The sequence below is a fragment of the Ambystoma mexicanum genome, chromosome 14, assembly GCF_040938575.1.
Source record: "Ambystoma mexicanum isolate Mex_15411 chromosome 14, UKY_AmexF1_1, whole genome shotgun sequence".
Lineage (NCBI taxonomy): Eukaryota > Metazoa > Chordata > Amphibia > Caudata > Ambystomatidae > Ambystoma > Ambystoma mexicanum.
The window spans coordinates 182,736,912-182,762,134 of NC_090940.1; the positions used below are offsets into that span (position 1 = coordinate 182,736,912).

Here is a 25,223-nt window from a genome sequence, read left to right on the forward strand (position 1 = left end):
ATTGTTTAACAATCATGTGTTTTTATATTTTTTTCTCTTCTCGCTTTCCCACAAACCTCCTTCCTTTCCCCCCCCCCCAAACATGGCCATGTTATTATGATTTTGTTAATTATTTCTTAATTCATGCATGTGCAAACGTTCTTGTGGACCACATTGGTGTTTACTTAAATCAATTTATTATGCACTGTTTTTGATATTACTTGTCATTTGTTGATACCAGCCCTGATTTGAGAAAGACGTTGGTTACGTTGAAACACGTGTCATCACTAAAGGGCAACAGTTTTCTATATAAATATTGGTGAATCAAAACACAAATCTTGTGTGGTACCTTATTTCCTTCTCCATCTGTATGGAGTAAAAACAACTTGGGCGCATGAGCAACACATAAGGGTAACACTTTGTGTTATTGTTTATTCTTAGAGTTTACCCTGGCACCGGCATGACTTTGCTGTGGCTACAGTGGTCGAGTGGGCATCTTTTTTTTTTATTTTTTTTAATTTGCATTTGTATAGCGCACTTACAGCCCTGGGGCATCAAGGCGCTGGACTTATCTTGTGACCCTTGAACCTGCCCTGCACCACGAGCAGAGTGGGTGCTGCGGATCTAGCTACTGATGCAGCAGGGCACAAGTACGCTATGCTTTTGGCATAGAGTTACTACAAAGGCAATCTGACTAGCAGAGTAACCCTTTGGAGAAGGAATCACCTGCATCATTGTATGTACTAATAACATTTTAAAAACCTTGCCAGATGGCAATTCCTTACAATGGCTTTGGTCTGAAGGTTCTGAAATGTGGTGTAAGTGTGGTTATCCTTTGTTTAGTTAGGGTGAAAGCTGTGTTAGAATCAAGGTGACTGGATGATGCTGAGGGAACTGGCCTAATGTCATGCATGTGAGTGGTTGCTGTGCTTTGTGCTTAGTTTTCTCAGAGTGACAGATGGAGTGATGCTGTCTGAGGGTCTGTCTTGGCATCTGATCTACGATTTAATGTTGCTAAGAAAATAAAGATGATAAAATATCCATGTGTAACTGTGTCTCATGCCTTTTCTGGGCATTGAAAATTCCCTAAACAAAATCCCTTGTGAAGAAACTATCAATTTGAGGAGCTGGACAATTTGAAATAAAATAGGGAGTCATTCCCTTAACTTAGAATTTCACAGCCACAAGACTTGAAATGTGCCAGCTACACACCTGAATCTTACTCTGCATGAACAGCCTATCATTGTCCTTGCAGAAACCCATTCATCCTTCATAGCCCAGACTTTCCACTTTCTGAGCTGCTGGGAGGCTTTAGCCGCCCAACAAGAGCAGACCCTTTATATGCTCACTGTTAAATGCCTTCTTCAGAACTCTGGGTTTGAAACATGTTCTGTCTGCGAACCTTCAGTATAATGTATTGGTTTCTCAGTTTAGGAAGCAGATTGTCCTACTTTTGTGTTGACTAGGTTCAGGTTTTCCTATTATACGTGTATGGCCTACCGTTGTCTCTTGTGTGAAGGGTTAAAGAGATAATGACACATATATATGTCATATTTGATATTGGAAGTATTTGTATTGCGCGGTCTAGCAGAACGAACTGCCTCTGGGCGCATTTGATAATGAGAAGGATTCACGTAGCAACCAACGCAACCTAACTCAAACCTAAGGCTTGATATTGTGTAACATGATGTTTTCAGGGACACAAAGCAGCTTTCCTGAGTGAGTAGAATCTGTTGAGACCCCACAAGGGGTGGTGGTCCATGAGAGAGGAACAAGCCTAGCTTGTGGCTGCTCCTTATCTTCATGGGATCAGTTAGCTGTTGCTAACCTGGCATTTCTGGCTCTTGCACGGATCACACCAGGTTGAAAGAGAGACATTGCTGGGTGCTGCCCATGGCCCGGGAAAAGTGGTGAAATGGCATTCAAGTGGGTACCCCAAGCCAAGCCGCATCAGGAGCCAGCCGGATGACAGGAGAGACTCAACATCCCAGGCATTTCACCTTAGACGGTTAGTGGAGAGGAGAGCCACACTATGGGCCCAGGAACATAGCTGCTTCCTTCCCTGAGGTTCACTGGAAATCGTCAAGGAATGGGAGGAGGGCTGTGCATGAGTTTCTGGGAAAAAAAGAAAGAAAGGGCTTGCGGCGTGTCCTCCAATGTTCTGGGGAAACAGTAGTCCCTAGGGAGCTGAAGTGGTGGTTCTGAAATTAGTCACCGTGGACACAGGCGGACTATGCAGCACCTACCCACTGCCCGCCGCAGCAGTCAACAGTCACCCTATGTTCAGACGGGAGAGAATGAGATGCTCCCTGGAAAGAGAGCAACAAAACCGCCCTCATTTTGGTTGACTCTATGACTGTAGGTGTGCATGAGCATTGAATCTGCCCACTGGCAATGGCTGCCAAGCTTGAAGTGGGCACAAGCCCTGTGCATGCTGCGGGAATATGCGAGTAATGGATTGAGCACATGGCTATGTGGGATACAGGGCACTTAACAGGAACACTGAACATGACATGCAATGCAATAAGTGGTCTTGTGTGGTGTGACATTGAGCCACTCTTGGTGGCCTCACTGCATGTAAGTGGTGAGGGTGGTGGGGTCTTGAGGCAGCGGGAGAGGCAGATGCAAAACCTGTGGTGTTGATTGGAGCAGGCCAGAAGTTCCTGGTTCCTGTGTGCCAATCTGTGTTCTATGGGTTTGGCAAACAAACCTAAGAGATAAACCTAATATGGAGCAAACCACAATCTATGGCTTATTTCTGGGTAGTACCAAACCCCACTCAGTCACCCATAAATCACATGCAGGACTACGGTACTCATCCAACCCAACCAAAGAGGAAGTCAGGTGTGGCAGGAAATACTGGGAGTCAGCGTTGAGTAACTGGGGAAGTAGCTGCTAACCCGTATAGAAGCAATAAGCAACGCTCACAAATAAAGGAAAGGAGAAACAGCAATCCAGGTCTTCTACTGAATAAGGGGATGATCGCTTGATGAGATTTCAGAGAGCGCAAGGAAGGCCTTGGAGTCCTCCCAGAAAGTGATGAGAGGCGTCATAGATCTAGACTTAGTGAGTTTAGATCAGAGGTCTATAGATGTTCGAACATAAAAGGGGGAGCCACACTTCTTCCTTGGGGACACAGCATCTGTTGATGCCGTGCAACTCGCAAAGTTCACCACTCTGGTCTACATGCTATGGAATCCTGACTTATCGGTCATCTCACCTACCTGGGAAACATTCTGAAAGAGCTGTATCCAGTTATCGTATTGACACTCGTTCCTTATTTCTTAATTATGCGGTGGGCTGTCAAACTTGTTATTTGCATGGAAACAGTTTCTATTAAAGTAATTGATAGTGCTCACAGGTTTACAGACTTGACTGTTCTCTTTTATACTCCATCAGCTATATTACACATGATGGATTTTCAAACTCTCAGTTCTACTCTTTCCTACGGCATAGCCTTTTCTGATGGATTTCTGGGCTAGTTCTCCTCCTGGCTGCCCTTTTGACAACAGCTAATTGAATTGTCCAGCTCCCCAATACTCTGTCATTTGAAGTATCCTCACTAAGTCCATGGCTCCATATGCTCCCCGGTGATGTTTAATCACTATATGCACTCAATGGGAACGCTGCTCACCAGCCAAAACCTCCCCATCACCAACACGGAGAGGCCTCTTATTGAACCGCATGGTACATTAGCTCTCAACATCCAACTGAGGGCATCAACAATTCAAACTAAACTGGTTGCATCTGAGTCTTCCCCCTTTTCCCATTTTGAAAGGTTGACCTAGTAATCCCTCTGTTCTAACTCAGTCTCCCCGCTACCTGATTGCTGTACAAATTATGTTGACAGAAACAGGTGAAGATCTCACACAGAAAAGGGTACAGAATATAGGGATACAAAAGTGTTAATATTAAAAACCGACCAAAACATACCACCATAAATACAAATACAACACGAATAACTATATCTGATCTGAACACAGATATTCTATGTCATTGACAATGGCAAAATACTCCACATACAGCTGTGAAAACCTGCTTTCATATTAAAGGGAATTCAAGTTTGAATAAATGTGCCTTCAATGCCCTTCTAAAGGAAATTAAGGAGGATCTGATATTGACCTCTGATATTCACCTCTTTTCACAGCTGTGAGGCACTCATGGGAATGTCATATCTGAGAGCTTGGCTTGTGGGATACAGTCGCATATGGGAGACTTTCGGATGAGGGCGGGGTGCTTCTGTAGATCAGGGCAGCGCACATGCACTGTTTAGATAAATATGTAAAGGGTATAAGAAGGGGATCTCCCAAGGTCTTTCTCCTCTCTCCAACCTCCCTTGCCAAATAATGTCCCAGGCAGAGAGAGAGTGGTACCGGGAAATGTATCCACCATATGTTATATTATGTTAAAGGTTCTTATACCAGGCACTGTTGCCACCTGCATGGTTTCTTGGTGCTCTGGAGGATCTGTAAGGCAAGTGGGGGGGGGGGTTAAGCTAAAAGGGCTTAGCGGGAAAAAGAGCGAGAGAGCTGTGATGTGCTGTTATTAGCTTCAGTTCGGGGGGGGAGGGTGTGTGTGTGTGTGTGTGTGTGTGTGTGTGTGTGTGTGTGTGTGTTTTTTTTTTTTTTTTTGCCTGGGTCGATTCATACCGTGTATGTTATGTGCATGTAGTGTATTCTACCTAGCACTCTATAAAGCTTGTAATTGGTTTTCCTTTGATTGATATAAGCCTCTACAATAAGTGTGCTCACCATTTACCTCTACCCACAAGGTTCACCCTCCCCACTCTACCCGCCTATATGCATTTCCCGCATATTAGTATACTTTCTGCAATCTAAATAGTTTGGGAGGGGCTGGGATCTGAACATGCATCCCAACTCTTCTACCTCTAACTCCCTCCAGGTCAATCGTTTCTCAAAGAAACGAGCTGGAATAGATCTCTGTCTTCGACTGGGGCCTCCCTCTGAAACAGCCTCCCTGCCACTCTAAAACTTGAGGAGAACCATCTCCAGTTCCGGAAGCACCTCAAGACCTTCCTCTTTGCTTCTGTCTTCTCTCCCCCTCTCCCCTGCTGATCTGCTCTCTCTTGGCACGTGCACCTGGCCACCCTCTGTCCCCTGGCCCAGGTACCTGCTCACTCTGCCACCCTCCAGCAATGCCTCCTGGTCATCCCTTGCACTGGAGACTGTATCTGTACCCATATAGCATTCCCCCCATTTTCTTATTTTTCTGCACTTATCAGACTTACCCAGTCTGCTGCCTTAAACACAGCACTCGCCACTTACTGGCTGCACTACCACTGTTTGTTACCTCCGTTTTCTATTTTTTTATTTATTTATTGTTATTTATCTGCTTCCTCTGCTACACACTTTCCACTCTCCCCCTTCCATGTACTTTATCCCTTTTCCATTTCCCATGCACTTGCACGTTCTCAATGTCACTGGGCCTAGTAAGATCGTTGTTGTGTTGTATTGTATTCTCCCCTGATCCCCTCCCTTGCCTAGTCACGCTCCGAAACACTTGTGTACAAGCGCGATGCAAATAAAATATCATATCATCAGTGGATTTGCTAGGGAGGGGCCTGGGGGGGGCTGGGGCCCCCTCTGTGAAACACTGCCCCCCTTGTGCTCCCCTACCTAAGACAAGCAGTGACCATGTTCTCCCCCTACTTTTGTCTGCGCCCCCCTACTTTTGTCTTTGGCCCCCTCTGTGCCCCTCCTAAATTTGATTCCTGGCGACGCCACTGCTTATCATATCATATCATAACTGTTATCAGGGGCAATTAGACGATTAGTGGGATCAAGGAGGAGGAGGAAAAACGCACAACTCCTGACAACACTAACATGGCGACACAAAACACAGAGAGGAAAGGGAGAACAGTGATGTGACCATGATCTGCAGGACATAGGGAACTTGCTTGCGTAACCAAACCCATGCCTTATTTGGCAAACAAAATGGTGCTCAACCGTCCAAAAAGGGGAGGGAGAGAGAAGGGTTTCGCACAATTGGGATACTGGTCCAACTAGAAGGAGATGCAATTGTAGAGCTTGGGAGAAGGAGACACAAGAGCCTGCTGAGGGCTGCCACTCAATAACTCACACACATCCTTCCATTCTCCTCAGCAATTACAACACTAGCATCACACGCAAGAACCCTGAAACTACCACCATAAACCATGGTCCAACAGTTTCCACCTCTATATCAAGCAGGAAGCCAGATGCTTAGATAGAGTCTGGCCAAAGAACCCATGCCCCACCACAAATCTATGTGATCACTGCGCCGCCCATAATATTGACAAATAAATTGCGACCCCCATTATGGCACGCCGTGGTGATCAAATGGATCACTGTGCCCTGCATTCCCCACAACCGCCTCCCCCTACCCACCTACCTTTTCTGCAGCACACCGTGAAGTGTGCCGCCGTTTCTCCGCCGACCCTGCAGTGTCAGTTCTCACCCACTAACGTGGGACTAAACTGGCGTCGCAGGGTCCTTTTTTATTTATTTATTTATTATTTTATTTTTCTCGGTGTAGTGTGGGTTGGCATTTTATTACCGTGCAAAGGCGCGGTAATGAAAGGGTCACAATTTTGGTGGAGACATTTTAGTATTGCTCCCCCCGCCACCAGGACACCCCTCGAACACTGCTGCAACAAATACAAAACAGCCACACACAATGCCAAAGCCAACCACTATCACCAGAAACTCTACCACCAATCATATACTGAAGCCATTCAGCATCGTCAGGTCCTTCTTCCAAATCACTGTCCACACCTTCCACACCATCACCCACTGCAGTATGCAACTCCCTCATGGACTACTTCAACTTGAAAATTCACAACATCAGGCAAGCCTTTGCTTCCGCTCTCCCACTCCCACCCCTCAATCCCAAACATTTCAACACATGGGACACCTTCCACACCATTGATGGAGACATCCTCATCACCCTTACTGCCAAAACAAAGATGGGACACTTCCGAGATGATGAATGCCCACCTGAAACCGCATCCATTTGCATCACCACCCACACCCCTCACTGGCTCAACAGCATCAACTCCTGTCTCGGACATGGTACTATATACTCTGGACTCAAAACTGGACAAATCCCCCCTCCTTAAAAAGCCATCTTGAGACCCCGGACTCCTCCGAAAATGACCACCCCATTACAATCCTCCCATACATTGCTGGCATCATGGAACGTTTCATCACTACCCAACTCCAACAACACATCAGCGAGAAACAACCTCCTCAACCCCTTCCAATCTGGCTTTCGACCTGGCCACAGCACCGATACTACTACACTTCATACGTTCGATGACCTCCACAACATCACAGACAAAAGACACAAAGCACTACTCGTATTATTCTACTTCTCTTTAACCTTCAACACCATCGCCCACACTATTCTGCTCACCATCCTATCCCACAGGATGAACATTTCAGGCACCGTCCTCGACTGGTTCGTCTCCTTCCTCCATAACAGAACCACTTTGTCTCTATGCCCCTTATTCCCACCCTACCCCAGTCAAGTATGGGGGTCCCACAAGGTTACTCCCTGTTTCCCCTCCTCTTCAACATGTATGTAGAATTCCTTTAACAAACCCATAGCTAACACAATGTTCAGTTCCACCAATGTGCAGACAACACGCAAATATCCGTCCAAATATCATTCCCGTCACAATGCCACACCATCAAAAGTTATCTCTCCACCATCACATCCCGAACTGCTACCCACTTCCTTAAGCTCAACCCTTCCAAAATGGAGCACCGCCTCATCTGCCACCCAGAAACAAACCCGACCCCACCCACTGGATGTAAGAACGTTTTTATTATTATTATGTTTTTTTAAATTATTTAGATAACATAGTCAATAGTAGACTTTTGTATCTAGACTTTTGTATCTTACAAAACCGAATAACATAAACTTCAAAAATAGAATATCATACAGTGAAACATAAAATATCATCCACAATGCACTTAGTAGCTTATTAGGCAAAGAAGAAATACTCCATATAATAGCTTCAAATGTACAGTAAAACCAAGTAATCCGTCAAGTCCATAAAAACATCCTATACAAATAGCCGCAGCTTAGTAAGATGATATATTAGGTTAAAATCATTACCGGCCATATAACGATCCCAGAGATGCCCTACGTTAGCCTGGTCGCCTCAATAGGAGCGTAAGCCCTGGACATTTTGGAATGTAGCAAAGTAGAAGATGCTTGGCAGTCCCTAGGACATGATCCCGACATGACCTACATTCACCATCTTTTTGGGGTATTTTCAAGTGTGGCCCGATGTTCTCCTAAGAAATGTTTGTGTAGCTAGCGCTTGCATTGTGTATAATAAAAATGTATAAAATTCCGAGGCAAGTGGGATCCCCAAAATGTTAACAAATTAAAAATATGGTAGAGCGTAGAATTTTACTTTGAGATATTGCCAGATGATAACATTTTCGGAATTGGAAAAAATATATGTTGGGTACACCAGAGCTTCCGACACAGCCGCAGTGTAAGAACCACTCATAGATTTGGACGCAAGATCCACAAAGTTTTGCTCCCGGTCAAGCATGTTAAAATAAAGTTGTGTAGCTAGCGCACACATTGTGTGTATTTCATATTTATACAATACCTAGGCAAGTGGGATCCCCAAAATATGAACGAATTAAAAATATGATAACATTTTTAAGAAACAATACATCTAAGTTATAGCCTCTATAGACTATGTAATAAGGACTGAATGCAGGAATGATAGCATCTCCAATAGAAATCGAGGTGCCTAGCAATCATAACAGCGGTTGGCTTATAAATATTAAACTCCACAGATGCATATTCAATAGGGGTACACATGGGAAGTTTAAGTAAAAGTTTGAAAGATGTCCTTTTAATAGCATCTGAGGCTTTTCCATTGCACACTGCCCAAATCTCGGCCCCATAGGTGATCACTGGCAGTATTTGTGTTTGATATACCTTATGAATGGTGCTAATGGAAGAGCTCCTAGGTTGATAGGAAAAACTTCTTAAGTATGCCAACCTGCTGCTGTACTTTTAACTTGACACTTTGCAGTTGTGAGCGCCAATACAGCCTTTGATCGATAATAATACAGAGATATGTATACTCGGGGACTATTTAAAGTGTGGTCATCTCCAGAATCCATTTAAATCCCTTGCTTTTATGGTTAGTTGGTTTAAAAGCCATGACCTTCCCTTTCCTGATGTTAATTTTCAGCCCATTCTGCGCCGAAGTTTTGAACAGCTGATTAAGCTGGGATTGTTAAACAAGAGGATAAGATCTGTTTATGTTTATTTATTTGTATAGCACTCCAAACACAGAGGCAGAAGGGCGCTTAAAGAAGACCGTTACATAGTGAGATGTATACAATTTCAATATACAGCAATTTACAGAGTTCACGAGCAAAGTTGAGCAGACAGAGGTGTACATACATATCTGGGGTGGGGTACGTGTGTAATAACCAGATTGCCTGCATAGCCCAGCCATTGCAGCGGCTCCCCTCTATCCCTTGGAGGGCAGGCTCTATCAATGATTCAGGCTGAAAACAGATCCACCAGGTAGAGATTAAATAATATGGTGGCCAAGATACAATCCTGCTTCACACCCTAGTACGTTTGCACCCAATCTGTCACTGTGCCTTTCTGGTTAATTCGTATCTTGACACAGATGAAAGAACTTGCCACAGGAAACCCACACATATCCCGTTTCACACCTGCAAAATCCCTTGGCTTTACCATTGACCCCTGCCTTTCCTTCACACGCCACATAGCTGCTGTCACCAAACCATGCAATCTACAACTACACCTCCTACGCAAGATTGGACACATTCTTCTCCCTGAAGACTTCTGCACAGCGGTCCAAGCACTGGTTCTCTCCAAGCTGGACTAGGATAATGCTCTCCTCGCTGGTCTCCCCAACAGCACCCTTTCTCCCTTGCAAACCATACAAGGCACAGCAGCTATGCTCATCCTTCCCCTACCCAAACATTCACACATCACCTCAGATCATGCCCACCGACACTGGCTCTCTGTACCCCAATGAAATGCCTTCAAAGGATTGTGTATTGTTTTCAAAGCCATCCACCTCAAAACCCCATCCTACCTTCACGACACATTAAAAACACATCACCAACACAAACACCAGGCAAGCAGCCAACATCTCCTACACATTCTACTTTCCAGACTAACATGCATTCAAAAACAAGCATTTACCAAGTTGGCACCCGAGGCATGGAACACCATACCACACCGCATCCACACGGCACCCTGCTCTATCACGACTTTCAGAAAGACCCTAAAACATACCTGTTTCCCCACATACCAGCCTTCCCCTCCACCTGCCCTGCCACCCCTTGTCTATTCTAATCGTCCTATCCTATCAACTTTTTGCAGCTTCTGATTCTCATACCACCCTTGAATTGCTCAACTATGTAAGGCGCCCTGAGACCCTCTGGGTAGGGCCCGTGATTAACAAAGATTGAAATAACATAAATAAAGATGCTGGGGGTAAAGCGATAACACAGAAAGGAGAGATAGCATTTGCCGGCTAAGGGCTATATCACGGTCGCTGGCAAGATTCAGAAAACAAGGAGAACACTTTGATACAAGCTTGCTCAGAGTTCATCTCATATCCTAGCAAGTGTCAAAGGCCAGAAAGTAGAAGCCGGAGCCCACTAGGAGGGTGACCTCTGCCTGGTGAGTATTAATATGTTCAGCCTGACACCAACCCTGGCAAGGGGTACGAAATTCATGCTGGTAAATAAAAGTAACACCAACGAGACTAGGGAACCCGTGGCCCAGATGGTGAACATTTCTGAACGAAGCACAATTTCAAGAGCAACAAAGGCGCATGCTAGGCGCTATATGCCTAGGACTGTGATTCCACTAAAGAGCTGATCTGGGCCCTATGCACCTGAGACTCTAAGTGAACGAAGGCGCATGCTAGGCGCTATGTGCCTGGGACTGTGATTACACTAAAGAGCTGATCTGGGCCCTATACACCAGAGACTGTAAGTGAACCAAGGTGCAAGCTGGGCGCTATATTCCTAGGACTGTGATTGCACTAAAGAGGTGATCTGGACCCTATATACCTGAGACTGTAAGCGAACCAAGGCACATGCTAGGCGCTATATCCCTGGGACTGTGGTTGCACTGAAGAAGCAAGATGGACGCTGTGTCCCTGAGACACTGGAGGCCAATTTAGGAATCCTGGACAAGGGCTATAGGCTTTTATACATGGGCGTTTCTCCTTTGAGGCCTTCAATGCAGCTTGTCTGTTATAGCCGCATCCTCTGGGACGCCATAAGAAGTGAAGGGTGGGGAGAAGGCACACAGGGCTGAATTGCATTTAGTTTATAAAAGCCAGAGGAACTAGGAGATCTTATGAGCCTCCCATTTCTTCACTTACCTCCACCGCCTACGCTGTGTTAGTAGCAGGCCGGTCAGAGTGATGCTGGAGAAGATCTCTCGAAACCATAGTAACCTCAAATGCACCAGAGTGTCATTTGCTTAAGTGTTGAACTGCATCCTCTGTGGCGCGAGTGTTTTGTTGGTCTCTCTTTTTTTGAGACATGGAGAAATAAATGATTGTCCAGCCTCTGGGAGTGCTTTCTCCGGGTGTTCTGGGAAGCACTTGGCAGATGCAGTGCGTCTGCCAAATATCCAAGCTGCGCCTGCATGAAAGCATTAACCCTCTGTGTGCATGCAAAGGTGTAGGGGCAGCCGGAGGAGCTGGAATGAAGCGGGAGAGATCTGATTGAATTGTCGTGCCCTGGTCACCCCACCTGAAGACAGGAGGAAAACATGGCATTAAAGGAGATAAGGTTCCAGAGCTTGGTCTCACCACTGTGCCACATACGGGCCAGGTTGCGATGTTAACCATCAATGATCACAAACTACCCAATGCTTAAATCTCACTCTAGTATTTGAGCACCAGAAGGAACGATCACACATAAGCCCAAATAATAAAGAGTCGGCTCAAGTCTTATGTTGCTTGGTGTCACCAGTGGCCAAATGTATTCATAGCAGAAGTGGTTAAGCTCTGCACTTTGAGGCCCAACAAGGGTTTTGGTGTGAACATTAGGCGATTTCCAACCTGTAGACTATTTTCATTTTAAAGATATGAAACTCCTTTTGCTTTGAGTTTAAAAGGAAAAACAAGAAACATGCTGGTAAGATAACTCAGCGAGTTGAGCAATTGCTGATGTGATGTTTGTGTGATCTTGCAGGTCTCGGGTTTGAATCCCGGCAACACCAACTCAGCCTTTTATTCGTCAGAGGTCAATAAATGAGTAGCAACTCCGGCTGGTTTATAATGGGCCTCATTATAACCCTGGCGGTAGCCGCGCCTCTAAACCAGGCACCACTGCCGCCGGAGTTGCATTTTTACCGGCACCCATTAATGAGGAATTACCAGGTAATTCCGACATTGCCGAACCCAGTAATTCCTGCATTGCCGGGTGCCGGTGCCATAGGGCTCAATGGGAATGGGGACGTCGGATGCACCGGCACCGTCAATGACGGTGCCGGTGCATCCGACGTGATACGCTCGCGGGTGCCGCTCTGCCCACTAGGCCAGACCTGGAGGGCTGACAGACGGCCGCGGGCACTGTTGGTAGTATGGCGGTCCGGGAACTACAGTACCAGCATGCTTACCGGTACCGTAGATCCCAGACCGCCATGCTTATAATGAGGCCCACTGTATGTAAATGTGTTCTATGTGAAGTGCTTTGGCGAAAGATACATAACACATCATTATCATGCTGGCCTTGACAATCTAGCTTGTAACGGCTTGCTGTTCTCATCTGTTTCTCTGTCACTGTTTAGCTCTTCACAGAATATGGAAGACTGGCCATGGAGGAGACATTCCTAAAGCCCTTTCAGGTAATTGATCAGAAGCATGCATGCACACCTCACCTTTTCCTCAACCTTTGAGCATTCTGTGTTCAGTAGATGATGCATCTATCTTTGCTTTGCATAGTTCATGGGATGCATGCTATATTTCCAACCAAGTGCCAAATGTGTTTTTAAAAGTGCCTGATTGATATAAATACACACTTAAGGTTATTGGTGCACGGGATGTCTAATTGAAATGAAAGTCTTTCAACAACTTTATTAGTTTCATCCAACATGTGTTTATGGTTCGAATATTCACATTTCCTATTGCTTTTTGTTATCTTCCCCTATTCGTGGCAGCCACATATGTATTTCCTATGTTGAATGTCATGTGTCCTACGTTTGGCCTAATCATCAATAACGTTGTTGATCTTGTTTTGCTTAATTGATCATCTCTCATAAACCTCATCAGGTCTTGTGCTGCTCCAGGGCAGGCAGCTTCTCCCAGAGGATTGTAGTTGGAGGAAGAGGTCTCTGTTGCCCCAGCGACTTCTTCTCAATGAAGACGTCTGACCCGAATGCAATGAAGCCCCTGGTCTTCTGCATGGTCCAGCACCAATCGAGTCTCTATCACAGGGATGCCATTTATGGTAGCATGGAATGCTTAACATTTGCAGTTAGCAGGGCACATGGGACAGGTCTGAAAGGGTGCAGCCTGTGGGAGAGAACTGTAAACGTGGGTCATCAGGAGCCATGCTGGGATGCGTGGGTTTGGGTGGATTTGATGGAATGTGAAAAGGGTGCTCCTTAAAAAGGATGGTGATGTTCCTTGTTTGAATTTCATTAGGGGGAATTTTTAATGGTATTTTCCTGGGTTATCTTATAAGGAAAATGCCAGTGGGCCTCACTTGTGGGCAGACTTGTTTCCCCTTCATTTTGTGCATTATAAATGCACACAATCAGAGCAAAAGAGCCTTCATCAGCCAGGTGGACTTAACGCTGAAAGGTGGCATTACTTTTTAGAAGGAGGCATGTTTGACAGATGGCATGATTACAGTGCCTGAGTTTGCCAATTCTCCTGCAAGCTTTCGACGCATGGAAGGGTTCAAATTAGGTACTGGGAAAATGTATGTGTTTAAGCTGATTTTAAGGCCTCCAAATATTCCGCTGTTCTACCGATACCTGGCCTGCTACAACTTTGCATCATATTTTAAGTACATGCTGAAGTCTTCATGCTTGAAAAAATCCCATTACCATATAGTGCTTCACTGTAATGGAGGCCTTACTTTAAACCTATTAGATTACTTAACTAGTCTAATAAATTCTATCATGCAAAGAATGTTCTTTTTTTCAGTGAAGATATTGTGATGAATCCAGTGAGATCATCCCTTAGAACCTGGTATGAGCCTCCTATCGCATGGTCAGGGAGAGGCAGCCGCTACCTGATCCTAACCCTGGGGGTGGTATTATGCCCTGGATATCGTGGGAGGGGACTCATATCAGGGGGAGTTGGGGACCTCTCTAACATATGATTCCCCTAATGTTCTTAAAGCCTTAATAGAAACAACTATGACTTCAGGTCCCATAATGCCTGGGGTACTGGGACGAGGAAGAGAAGCTAAGAGTTGGTGAAGCATCATGAGTGGTCTAGTTGTTGTGGTAGAGAACACCTGAGCTCTACCTTTAAATGTAGAAACAGGTTTCAGATGCAGAAGGAAGGAGAAGCTGATGGTGTGGCAGAGTCAGTGGCAGGATTGTATGCCGGAGACTCTGTGGCGGCAGAGGAAGCACTAGCTGAGGCCATCGCAGGAGAAGAAGCATGGCCATGCAGAGAATGCGCAGCTGGAAGTGGCTCTTAGTACAGCTATGCCGTGTGAGAGACAAACTCCTGGCACACCGTGAACCGATCCGGTAAAGAAATTAAACCAGAAATCACAGAGAGCTGTTAGAGCTCTCCAGAAGGACTGCATGTACTGTAGCAGTCAGACCGGAGCTGGTTGAAGTGTAGAGGGACCCAAAGAGAGCAATTCAGAAGGAGATGCTAAGGAAGACCGGTGAGTTGGCCTGAAGCAGGTAACCCAGGGGCGCTCTGAAAAAGACCACCAAGTAGAACTGATGATTTTGAATACCGAATTAATGAAACAAGGCAGCCGGGCCACAACTCTCCTAATAAGGGATACTAATTGGGAGATAATTGTAACCCACATTGCCAGCAGCAAAGAGGTTGCTTAAGAATAAAGCAAAGGCTACAGGAGCAAAACCCTCCTTATATGAGATACCAAGGGGGAGAACACTTTAACTTGCAATGCCTACAGCCAAGGGGCACTAAAAGAATAGCTCAGAAGTGAAGAGACTATAAAAAGAAGCAGTTATTGTTCAAACCTCCTCACTTAGGATCCTGGTGTGGAGAGTTTTGGAACAAGCATTGCCAATGAATATACTTTTAGTAGTAGGAGTTTTTATCCTGGCAGGCAAGTATACCAGGAAAGGGAACAATAGTAGTTAGACCTGGCAGGCGAGTATAGCAGGAAAGATGAAGATGATTTAAAGTATTGTGGTTTTGGAAAAAGGTGTGTTGGAAAAGAACTTGTTAATTTCATCACCTTATGTTGATGAACTGTTGCATTCAGAAAGTGATGACTGAGCTATCATGACTAATGTTTTTCTTTTGAAGAAGACACATGATGTGCTAATAATTGCTTGGCCTTTGAGAAGAGAAAATTGTCTTGGCTTATGAACTTGTGTTTTGAGGAGAAGATCTTTGCTTTGCTAATCCGTAGACTGTAGAAAATAACAGTTACTTTAATTTATGAACAAGCCTTCGTAAAAGAGACATTCACTTTGCCAAATGAAACAATATATTGAATGGAAAAGACATTTAGTGATACATTGACTGGAACTGTGTTTTTACACAGTACTTTCTTGAATCTTGAATCTAAACTTTGCTCAAGGTATTCCTGAATTGATCCAGGGGAAGGGAGTCCAACCCTGGTCACAAAGAGTGCTTTCTTAAGCTTTTGAGTTTGAATTGTTTTATTATTTAGTGAAACAGAAAACAGCATATCAATCATGGTATAATTTTTTTGTTGTAAATTAGTGTGAGGGTCAGAGGCTTTTTGGACACTAGGTAATTTTTCTTTAGCCTCTGTTTGTTAGGCATGGACATCCTCGTTAGGTTAGAGATAGATAGGCATGTGTTGCATCCCTTTTTATTTAATACAATGACGATGTGTGAGAAAACAATACCTTTGAGCAGTCTTGCATGTCTGAACACTCACAATATGCACTGGGTGTTTTCAGGTGTTTTATTTTACCAATCACCTTCCGAAAAGAAATAGGTGCATGATGAAAAAACAAATAGATGTGTACCAAAATAAAATACCATGAAGAATAATGGGGGAGGAATATTAATATTAGAAGATCATTGCCTTGGAGGCTTGAACCCACGAGTCCTGCCCCTTCTCACTTCCCATGGAAGTTCTCTAACTTCTGGCCCACCAAAGCTCTGGCACTGGTGCATGAAAGAGCACAAATGAAACAACTTTAAATCCATGATGCCTGAGAGCATTGTGGCCTGAGCATCTATAGTTGACTGACAAGGAGACGACTGGCAAAACAGTAGACAGAGGTTCACACAGCTGTATCAGCTGTCTATTAGGAATATATTGATTCCAAAATAGCAGTGATATGTGTCGATCGAATTACCATTGAAGATAAGAAACAAGAGAATATGTCCAAATGTCGCTTTTAAGTACATTGGAAAATCTTGCCTTAACCATTCTCTAAGCACCTCAACTTTATAAATAACTCTATCAACAATCAGCTTAAAACTGGAAAAAACACAATTATTTTTGTTCATCTCATTTTGAGGCTCTTTGATGAAAAAACGGGTCCCGGCTCCTGGTGCTGAGTTGGCCCTGGAGGCCGGTAGGTGAATCAGTGTATTTTTACTTTAGAATCTCTAATAACAGCATCCGTGCAGCACCCGCGTGGATAATATGTCATGTTAAATATGCTGAACATCTGGTTGACATCCAGCAGCTGAATAACAGTATACCCTGGTGGGTGGTGCTGAGGGGAGGATGCCTACCTTGACTCCAAGTGTTAAGTGAAGTGTGAGGCCTGGACTTTATAGCTTTACATAATCTTTTCCCAGCTTGCATAGCCCTCAGTGCATATCCCCTACCTGCTGTGGTTATAGTATTTTGTATGGTGGTGCCTCAAGGCTTTGTTTGGAGTGGCCCAAAGGAAAGAACCCCTATGGCCTACGTCTAGGACCAAAAAGGAAGAAGACAGGTTCAATGCAGAAAGAAAGACTAGAAGACCCTCCACTGGTGCATGGTGTCAATAGAGGACAATGCATGGAGGGGCCACGAGTTAGGCCTTAAATGTAACCGTCAGCACCTGTATTTTTGGAAGGCGGATCATCGTCAAACTTTGCCAAGTGCCGCACCTTCCCAGTTTTTCCGTGACCAGCCTACTGTGATCCATGGCCAAATCGTGGGGCATGAGAATGAGAATGTTGACTGGGTGGAGTTTGAGGGCCCAGGCGGAATGCCCTAAATGTCCTGTTTGCATTGCAAAGAGATGTAGGATCAGCTTGCCCTGCTAAAAATGTCAAACGATTTGATGAAGGAAACCTCAGACAAGAAGAGGCGCAGCCAGAATTGGATAACAAGTGGGTCCTGAAGCTAATGTAGTTGGGCCCACTGCAGTGACATTAACATCTGTAAATGCCCACACAGGGCTGCTGAGTGGGCATTTACAGATTGTGTGTGGACCTTGCCCACTCAGGCCCTACCATGTCTACATCGGTTCAGACTGATGCATCACCCCATTACTGCACATCCCAAAATGCTGAATTTTCACAGCCCCAATTTACTGCATATATATTTGGGGTGGTTGGTAAAGTTGATAATAAATGTGGGAGGTATGGGGTGGTGCGAGGGGTCTCCCCCCTCATATATATGTGGTGATATGGGGTAAAACTAAAAAGAAATTCGACATTTTGGTGATGCGCAGTAACACATGTGGAGTGATCATATAGATCCCAGACCAAGATTAAGTGTATAAGATTTATTTTGTACATTTATAGCAGCGCACAGAGCCCTGAGGCATCTAGGCGCTAGTTACAGTACACGTGTGGTAGCAAAGTCCACAGTGAGCAGGACCAGGCATATAGTTACTTCATGAAGGTAGATTGAGAGTGCACAGGCTGGTAAAGCCTCACCTCATGGTGTGGCGGGGGGGCTACTTCGGTGTGCAAATAGGCATAATAACATTTGTGTGAAAGCACAATTTAATTTAGAAAAGCCTCACCTCATGGTGCAGAGGGTCTACATCAGTGTGCAAATACGTATAATAAAAAACATTTTAAAAACATGTGTCAATGCACAATTCGGTAAAGCCTCACCTCATGGTGTGGGGGGATGCATCGATGTAAAATGGACAGTTTCAAAGCAATCACAAAGCAGTGCATGACTTGATATGAGTCTACAGGGAAGGGCTTGAAGATAGTCCCCACTTACTGGGACCACAATAGAAGGTGGTGCTTAAGTAAGAGCTCAGCAATCAAGTGTGAGGAACAGCAAAGTGGTCTATTGTAGGTGCACATCAACAAGCCACCCCCAGTTGGGCTGGGGGCTGCAACATCTGTGCAGGGTGTTAAAGACACGAATTGGGCGTTACCGCTGGTGGTATTACCGCCGGTGGTAATAGCCCTACCGCCGAACTCCCCGGCGCTAATAGCGCCGGATCACGAGTTCGGCAGTAAAGTAATTCCCCTTTGAGCCCATTCGGGAATGCCCCATTCCCCATTGGGCCCAATGGGGAATTTTCGCGCTCTTAACGCCGGCGGATTTCCCGCCGGCGGTAATAGTGCGAATTTTTGGCGGATTTCCCCCCAGCTCAGAGCTGGGGCGAAATTCGGCAAAGCCCTGATTCGGCGGACCCTTAAATCCAGCGGTATTAGCGCTACCGCCGGATTTAAGGGTTACCGCCGAAGTCGTGATCAGGCCCATATGGTAACAGAAACTGATGCTGTCATGTTCAGAAAGAATTGCAAGGTCTGTGACGAAGACTGGAGCAGAACTGTGGCCGACCTCGCATCATTTTGAGGGCTACATGAGGATAGCGGGAAAGCTAGCAAGTGTGCGGCCTTCAGCCCGGACAAGCCCCTGGCTTGTTTAAAGGCCATCGCTGGGGGCGTCAAGGGGGTAAGATAGAGCATGCTTGCAGTGGACATTAACACTTTTCAGGGTCCTATGCTAAGGGTCCAGACAGAGTAGATGGAGACTGTGGCCTCGCCTAGTGAAGCCCTAGATTGGTACCAGATGGATATTACTCAGTTACAATCCAATGTCACAGTGGAAATGACATCTGGGGGGCAATGTTTTAGGGTCACTGGGAAATTAAACTTATAATGTTAACGCATTAGGTTTGATAGGCAGACCTTTTCAGGGTACTAATGAACAGACGGCTAGAAAGCGGGGTAATGGTACTTTCCCTTTTCTGCCCTCATGCACCTCCTTTGATTTATAATCTGGGGCTCACGTCCCTCCTGCTGCCCATCCTACCCCACAGCTTTGGGATCGTCCAATGCGCAGCGTATTTCCACTGATTCCAGCGAGAGATCGAGATGGTATCGTTCTTCGGAGGTGGCTCCATTGGTGATGGCTTTACTTAGGCTCCCCTCCCCCACCACCGCTGGACGGTGCAAGTTATGAAAGGGAGGGTGCATCCTAATCAACAATGCTTCCCAGTGGCTAGACACTAAAAGTCATGGTGGCCCCCCCTTAAACCCTTGGAGATTCCTAGATAGAGAAGAGTCTGGCGGGCAGAATTGAGGGCAGTTGTTTTGTGCTCTTCTTTCGGCACAGGGACGAGTTCAGCAAACTTGTTGAGGAAGGGAAATGACAGCCTTTGACCCAAGAGTTTCAGAGTAGGCTATTGAGTTCTTTTAGCACCCATCCCCTCCCCCGCTGAGCCATGGTGGCGATACGCATGGAGACCATGCGAATCCACAGAATCGCTACCTGATTTGTGCAGTGCACAAAGAGGTGAAAAAGGGAATCGGGTGACCTTTCTGGATGTGAATGCACCTTTTTTTTGGCACTAGTGTATCTCATTACTTGCATGACAACATGTAAGAATCTGCCCCGTTAACGCAAAAAAGTGGGCAATCTGCTGGTAAAACGTGCTTACCCACTGCTTGCTCCCTAACACAAGAGACACCACATTCCATAAAGATCTGCAGGTGAGGTGTGTCATGTATTGCTGATAAAAGTTATGTTTTTTTGACTCTATAATTATGATTTTCGGAGTATTACATAAAGTTGTTGGTAACACACCTTCGGTATCTCCGGTGCAAAGGAACGCCGACTGCCTGGTTTGCCACTTCTGCCTTTCCACCTCCTATCTGGAAGTCAGCTGTGTTATGTTGCGCCCTTTGCATGGGGCAACAAGGGTTGGCACTGCATTACTAGAATCAATGGAGAGACACTAGCCTTGGGCATGCAAGAGAGTTGGCTGCCGGAAACCTGTGCCTCGGTCTCCCTAATATGGACAGGGGCGGAACCTTTGTTTCAGCTGGCCTTGACATCACACTGTGCTGGCCTGTGTGTGGTGCAGAATGCCATTCCACAAAACTCGCAGCACACAGGGGAAATCAGGTGACCTTTTTGGATGTGATATGTGATAGCGTTCTATTGGGAAATGCATCCGTTTTGGCAGGGAGCTAACAGGCACAGGTTTAAGTATGCCGATGCATGTGTACAATCTCAATAGTTAAATTAAATTAAATATTAAAATGACTATAATTAAGCAATAAGCCCCGAGCTGCGGGGGCAGGAGGGCATTACCACGTCAGGTAATGCCCAGTGGCCCATAGTTACAGGCCCTAGCCAAGCGTGTAGCGGTCCCATGTTCAAAGGACATTACCAGTGTGGGAATTGTTCTGTATGCTAATGTACCAGACAAGTTACTATCTTTGAGGCTAAAGGAAGAACATGCTGCCTGAAGCATTTCACCAACTGTAAATCATTTAATGTTATTTATGTAATCATTTGCAGCTGTAAGAGATCTTATGTGAATATAAATGGTAGGGCACCTGGCGGGGTCCTGATTTACCCAGGTAGGTAAACATATAATAAACAAAAAATCAGGATGATGAGATCCAGACCAAGTTCTGTGTGTGTGTGTTTATTCGCATCAACACAGAAAGTTTTTCAAGTAATCAAAACAATTTATTTTACAGATCTTTCGATAAGCACGAAAGGTACAATGTGAACGGACAAGGTTTAGTGATGAGAAGTGATAACACATATGTGTGTAGACCTCGCAACTGCAGAGGCCAAAAACTCCACTCAAAAAACAGATTTCCCACAGTTGGAAAGGGTAACAACCCTAGTAGGCAGGGAAAGGTGTGCTCTTAGACTTGCGTCAGTCCAAGGCATGATTAACACATGGTGCACACAACACAATTTACATGAAACGTACACAAGGGGGGTAGAGTTGTGACACAGGGATCGACACAGGGTGTGTTTCGGCCAAAAAAGAGGCTAGAATTGCGCCTGTCTTTGCGCTGGCCTTCGTCAGGAGATGCACCTATAGCGGTGCTGTCCGTAGTGTCTGCTGTTGTGGTAGCCGGAGGCTATTATGAGGGTCATCCATGACAAATGCAGGATTGACGGCGTTCAGAGGTCCCGGTACTACGCAGCGCAGCACCTGCGAGCTCACTGAGATTCAGGACCTATCCCCCGGCCTACACCAGTTGCACGGGACCCTGAGACGAATCGGCCCGTCCACCGAGACAGCCGACAGAACAAATGCCATTCGTGCACCGTCAATCCTGCATTTGTCATGGATGACCCTCATAATAGCCTCCGGCTACCACAACAGCAGACACTACGGACAGCACCGCTATAGGTGCATCTCCTGACGAAGGCCAGCGCAAAGACAGGCGCAATTCTAGCCTCTTTTTTGGCCGAAACACACCCTGTGTCGATCCCTGTGTCACAACTCTACCCCCCTTGTGTACGTTTCATGTAAATTGTGTTGTGTGCACCATGTGTTAATCATGCCTTGGACTGACGCAAGTCTAAGAGCACACCTTTCCCTGCCTACTAGGGTTGTTACCCTTTCCAACTGTGGGAAATCTGTTTTTTGAGTGGAGTTTTTGGCCTCTGCAGTTGCGAGGTCTACACACATATGTGTTATCACTTCTCATCACTAAACCTTGTCCGTTCACATTGTACCTTTCGTGCTTATCGAAAGATCTGTAAAATAAATTGTTTTGATTACTTGAAAAACTTTCTGTGTTGATGCGAATAAACACACACACACAGAACTTGGTCTGGATCTCATCATCCTGATTTTTTGTTTATTATATATAGAGATCTTATGTGGACAAAGCTAAATGCCCAGTGCATTTACAAATCAATGAACACAAGTCGCGGATTGTCAACAAAGTTCTGATGGCTCCTTTGGTGGCACAGTTTTGTGAATTAAACCATACACTGGATGATTTACATTGGCTTGTGGTTGAAGAAGGTTTGCCGAACATAGATAGTGTACCCATTGATCCCCGCTGGCCAAATTTGAACAGCATTGGATATTCCAGCTGCAATCCCATATGGATGGCCTTAATGACCAGTTGGACTGGTTGGTATTGCTGTCAATCTATCTAAAGGTTTTTTCTGTAGCAACACTCGCCCAAAGGCCTCAGGGCGCTCACAAGACTCACAGACGTAAACACATAAAAAGATGTGCACGAGTTTATGTACGTGGATTAAGGGACAGAACCCTTGGGAAACCTGTGGTCATGTGCCTATTTTAGTCAGACTTTCTGTCGAGAAATGTTTTTAGATTTTTTTGAACTGTAATATAAATACACATCCCCTAATGTCTGACGGAAGCAAGTTCCAAAGGGATGGAGCCCGGGCATTAAAACGGGCCCCACCAATCTTTTTTAGGAAGACACGTGGTTGGTCTAGAGTTGCACTATTGTTTGAACGGAGAGTCCGTCTGACAGGAGTTCTTTTCCACTCTAGAAGCGAGGTAAAGCGGGGATTTTCCTGCCAAGCATTTAAACACTATGACTGAGCCCTTGAACTGGATACGCTGCTCAACTGGGAGCCAATGCAATTTTCTGCGGGATTCAGAGACCTGTGAACGACGGCTAAGTCCACAGACAGCATGCACAGCCCCATTCTGTGTTACTTGGAGCTTCTTTATATTAGCTTGAGACGTGCCCACCAAGAGACTATTGCAGTAGTCCAACTTTGTGTTCACTATAGCTGCTGCAATCAGGGCCCTATTGACCTCTGATAAGTACTGACAAATCTGCCACAACAAGTGAACATAATAGGAGCATGAGGATTTCAGGTAGAAGACATGTTTTTTAAAGGAGAGATGAAAGTCAAAAAAGACTCAAAGTGTCTGAACTGAGTCAGATAATATTCCCATTAATCACAAGACATTTATACTGTGAATCTAGATTCTTCAATCTGTATGGCATGCCCAGAATGAGCAACTCAGACTTTGAGTCATTTAAGGCCAAGGAATTCATGGCCATCTACTTCTGTATAGCTTTAAAGACTTCTTCAACACAGGCTGCATCGTCCTTGTACACTCCAGAGAGCTTGAAGACTATCTGGGTATCGTCTGCATAGTTAGCACACCTGATCCCCAGAGAGATAATAAGATTGCATAAACATTTAACATACACATTAAAAAGTAAAGGGGACAGGCAGGATCCCTGGAGGACACCGCAAGTTAGGAACGTCCTTTGGAATTGGGCTTCTCCCCCAACCACACTTGCTGTCCTCGGACACAAAAATAATTTGAACCAGGATGCCGCGGATGGGGTACATTTCCCTGCACTAACCAATCTGTCGGCCAGCAGGTCATGATCGACCAAGTCGAAGGCCAATGAGAGGTCCAACAGCAAGACCAGTGCCGCGTTCCCCTCCTGAATAATTTCGGTGATGTTAGCTTTTAAATCTAGAAGAGCAGTCTCCGTTCCATGATTTTCATGGAACCCTGATTGCTCAGTAGCCAGAGTTTCATGCTGTTCCACAAAGGTTTGATATTGGGAGCACGCTACTTTATCGCAGCACGCAGCTGTAACCAGTCTTGCCTATTTACTGTTATAGGTTATAAGTCTCCAGCATACATTATATATGTAAGTTAAAGGTATGCGCTGTTTCTTAGCCCTTTGAGCTATCATCACCATCTTCAGTTGTCAGTACTTCATCTCAACATGTGCGGCTTCGGCATTGGCTTGGTGATCTGGCACTTTTGATTTTGATTTGGATATTGTCTACTCTTTATATTTTTACTGGGTTCAGATCAAGGTATTCTCGTTCTTTGCAGGTGTAGCCTCCAGTTTAAGTCCATTGTACATTTGCATTTGCACAACATTTCTTCCATTTTGACAGGTATACATTACTAGGACATTTTTGTCCTTCCTTTGTTTCAGTTTGTAGCAGTTATATGCTGCTCCTTGGTCCAACGGCTCGTCATTGCTTTCGGCTATTGTGTGGAGTCCCATGCGATAGTTCCCAGCCTGTGGCTGACCACTGTTGTACTTTGTTGAGCTCCATAAGGGTGAGTTGAGGATTATAGATGGTACATGCATGACTAGTGTTTTTCAACTTTTTTGTTTGTTCAGTGGAGGTAATTCTAGATATTGCACCAATGCAGGTGCTGGTCGCGGACATCTTTTTGCCATTCGTTCTAGTCTGCTGCATCCAAGTTAATCGAGAACTTTTTGATTCCGCACTGTGTTTTCTCTTTCAGGTAACAGGCTTTCCCCTTTCTTGCTTTGGCTGCTGTAGTAGGATTTACTATGTCGTCTGGTGTACATGGACTAATTTAGCTTTTACAAGTAAAGGAAGGATATGATTATTTTCTGCATTTGTTTTCTGACTTTTAGGAATTCATTTGATTTGTAAGCAGAAACGTAGGCTCCGAATGACTTGCCTGACATTATATAGACATTTCCTTGCTGACTAATTTAATTTCTTGCAGTGCGTTGTTATAGACAGTTGTTATTGTTGTGTTTGTATTTGCTGCTGCTATTACTGTGGCCCTGAAGAAGATGACTATACTGTCTGTGTTTGTCGAAACTACCATGCTGACCAATGGAGCCATGTTACGTTATTTGAAAAATAGCACCATGGTTTAGCTTTATCTCTTGGAGAAACTGAAAGCGCAATCAGTGGCATTTGTACCCTCGAACATGGACTGTACAAAGGCACAGCTGGCATTCGACATAAAGTCTCTAAGGCCAGGGACAAAATAGAAAATGATCAGGCAACCCAAGGTACAAGCAACCTGACTCTCCAAGCTCATCCGCCGGAATTAGATACCCACGTATTTAATTTCCATCCAGTGTCCAT

At 45.1% G+C, this 25,223-nt stretch overlaps 1 protein-coding gene across 4 annotated transcripts in view; it reads left to right on the forward strand.

Moving 5' to 3' along the window:
* The window catches only part of ATL1 (atlastin GTPase 1), a 390,297-nt gene that overhangs the window by 199,623 nt on the left and 165,451 nt on the right, over positions 1-25,223 (forward strand). For all 4 annotated transcript variants that reach the window (XM_069638885.1, XM_069638884.1, XM_069638882.1 and 1 more), the window contains one exon: positions 12,814-12,870. In XM_069638885.1, the coding sequence (XP_069494986.1) occupies positions 12,814-12,870 (57 nt within the window). The remainder of the gene's footprint in view (positions 1-12,813; positions 12,871-25,223) is intronic.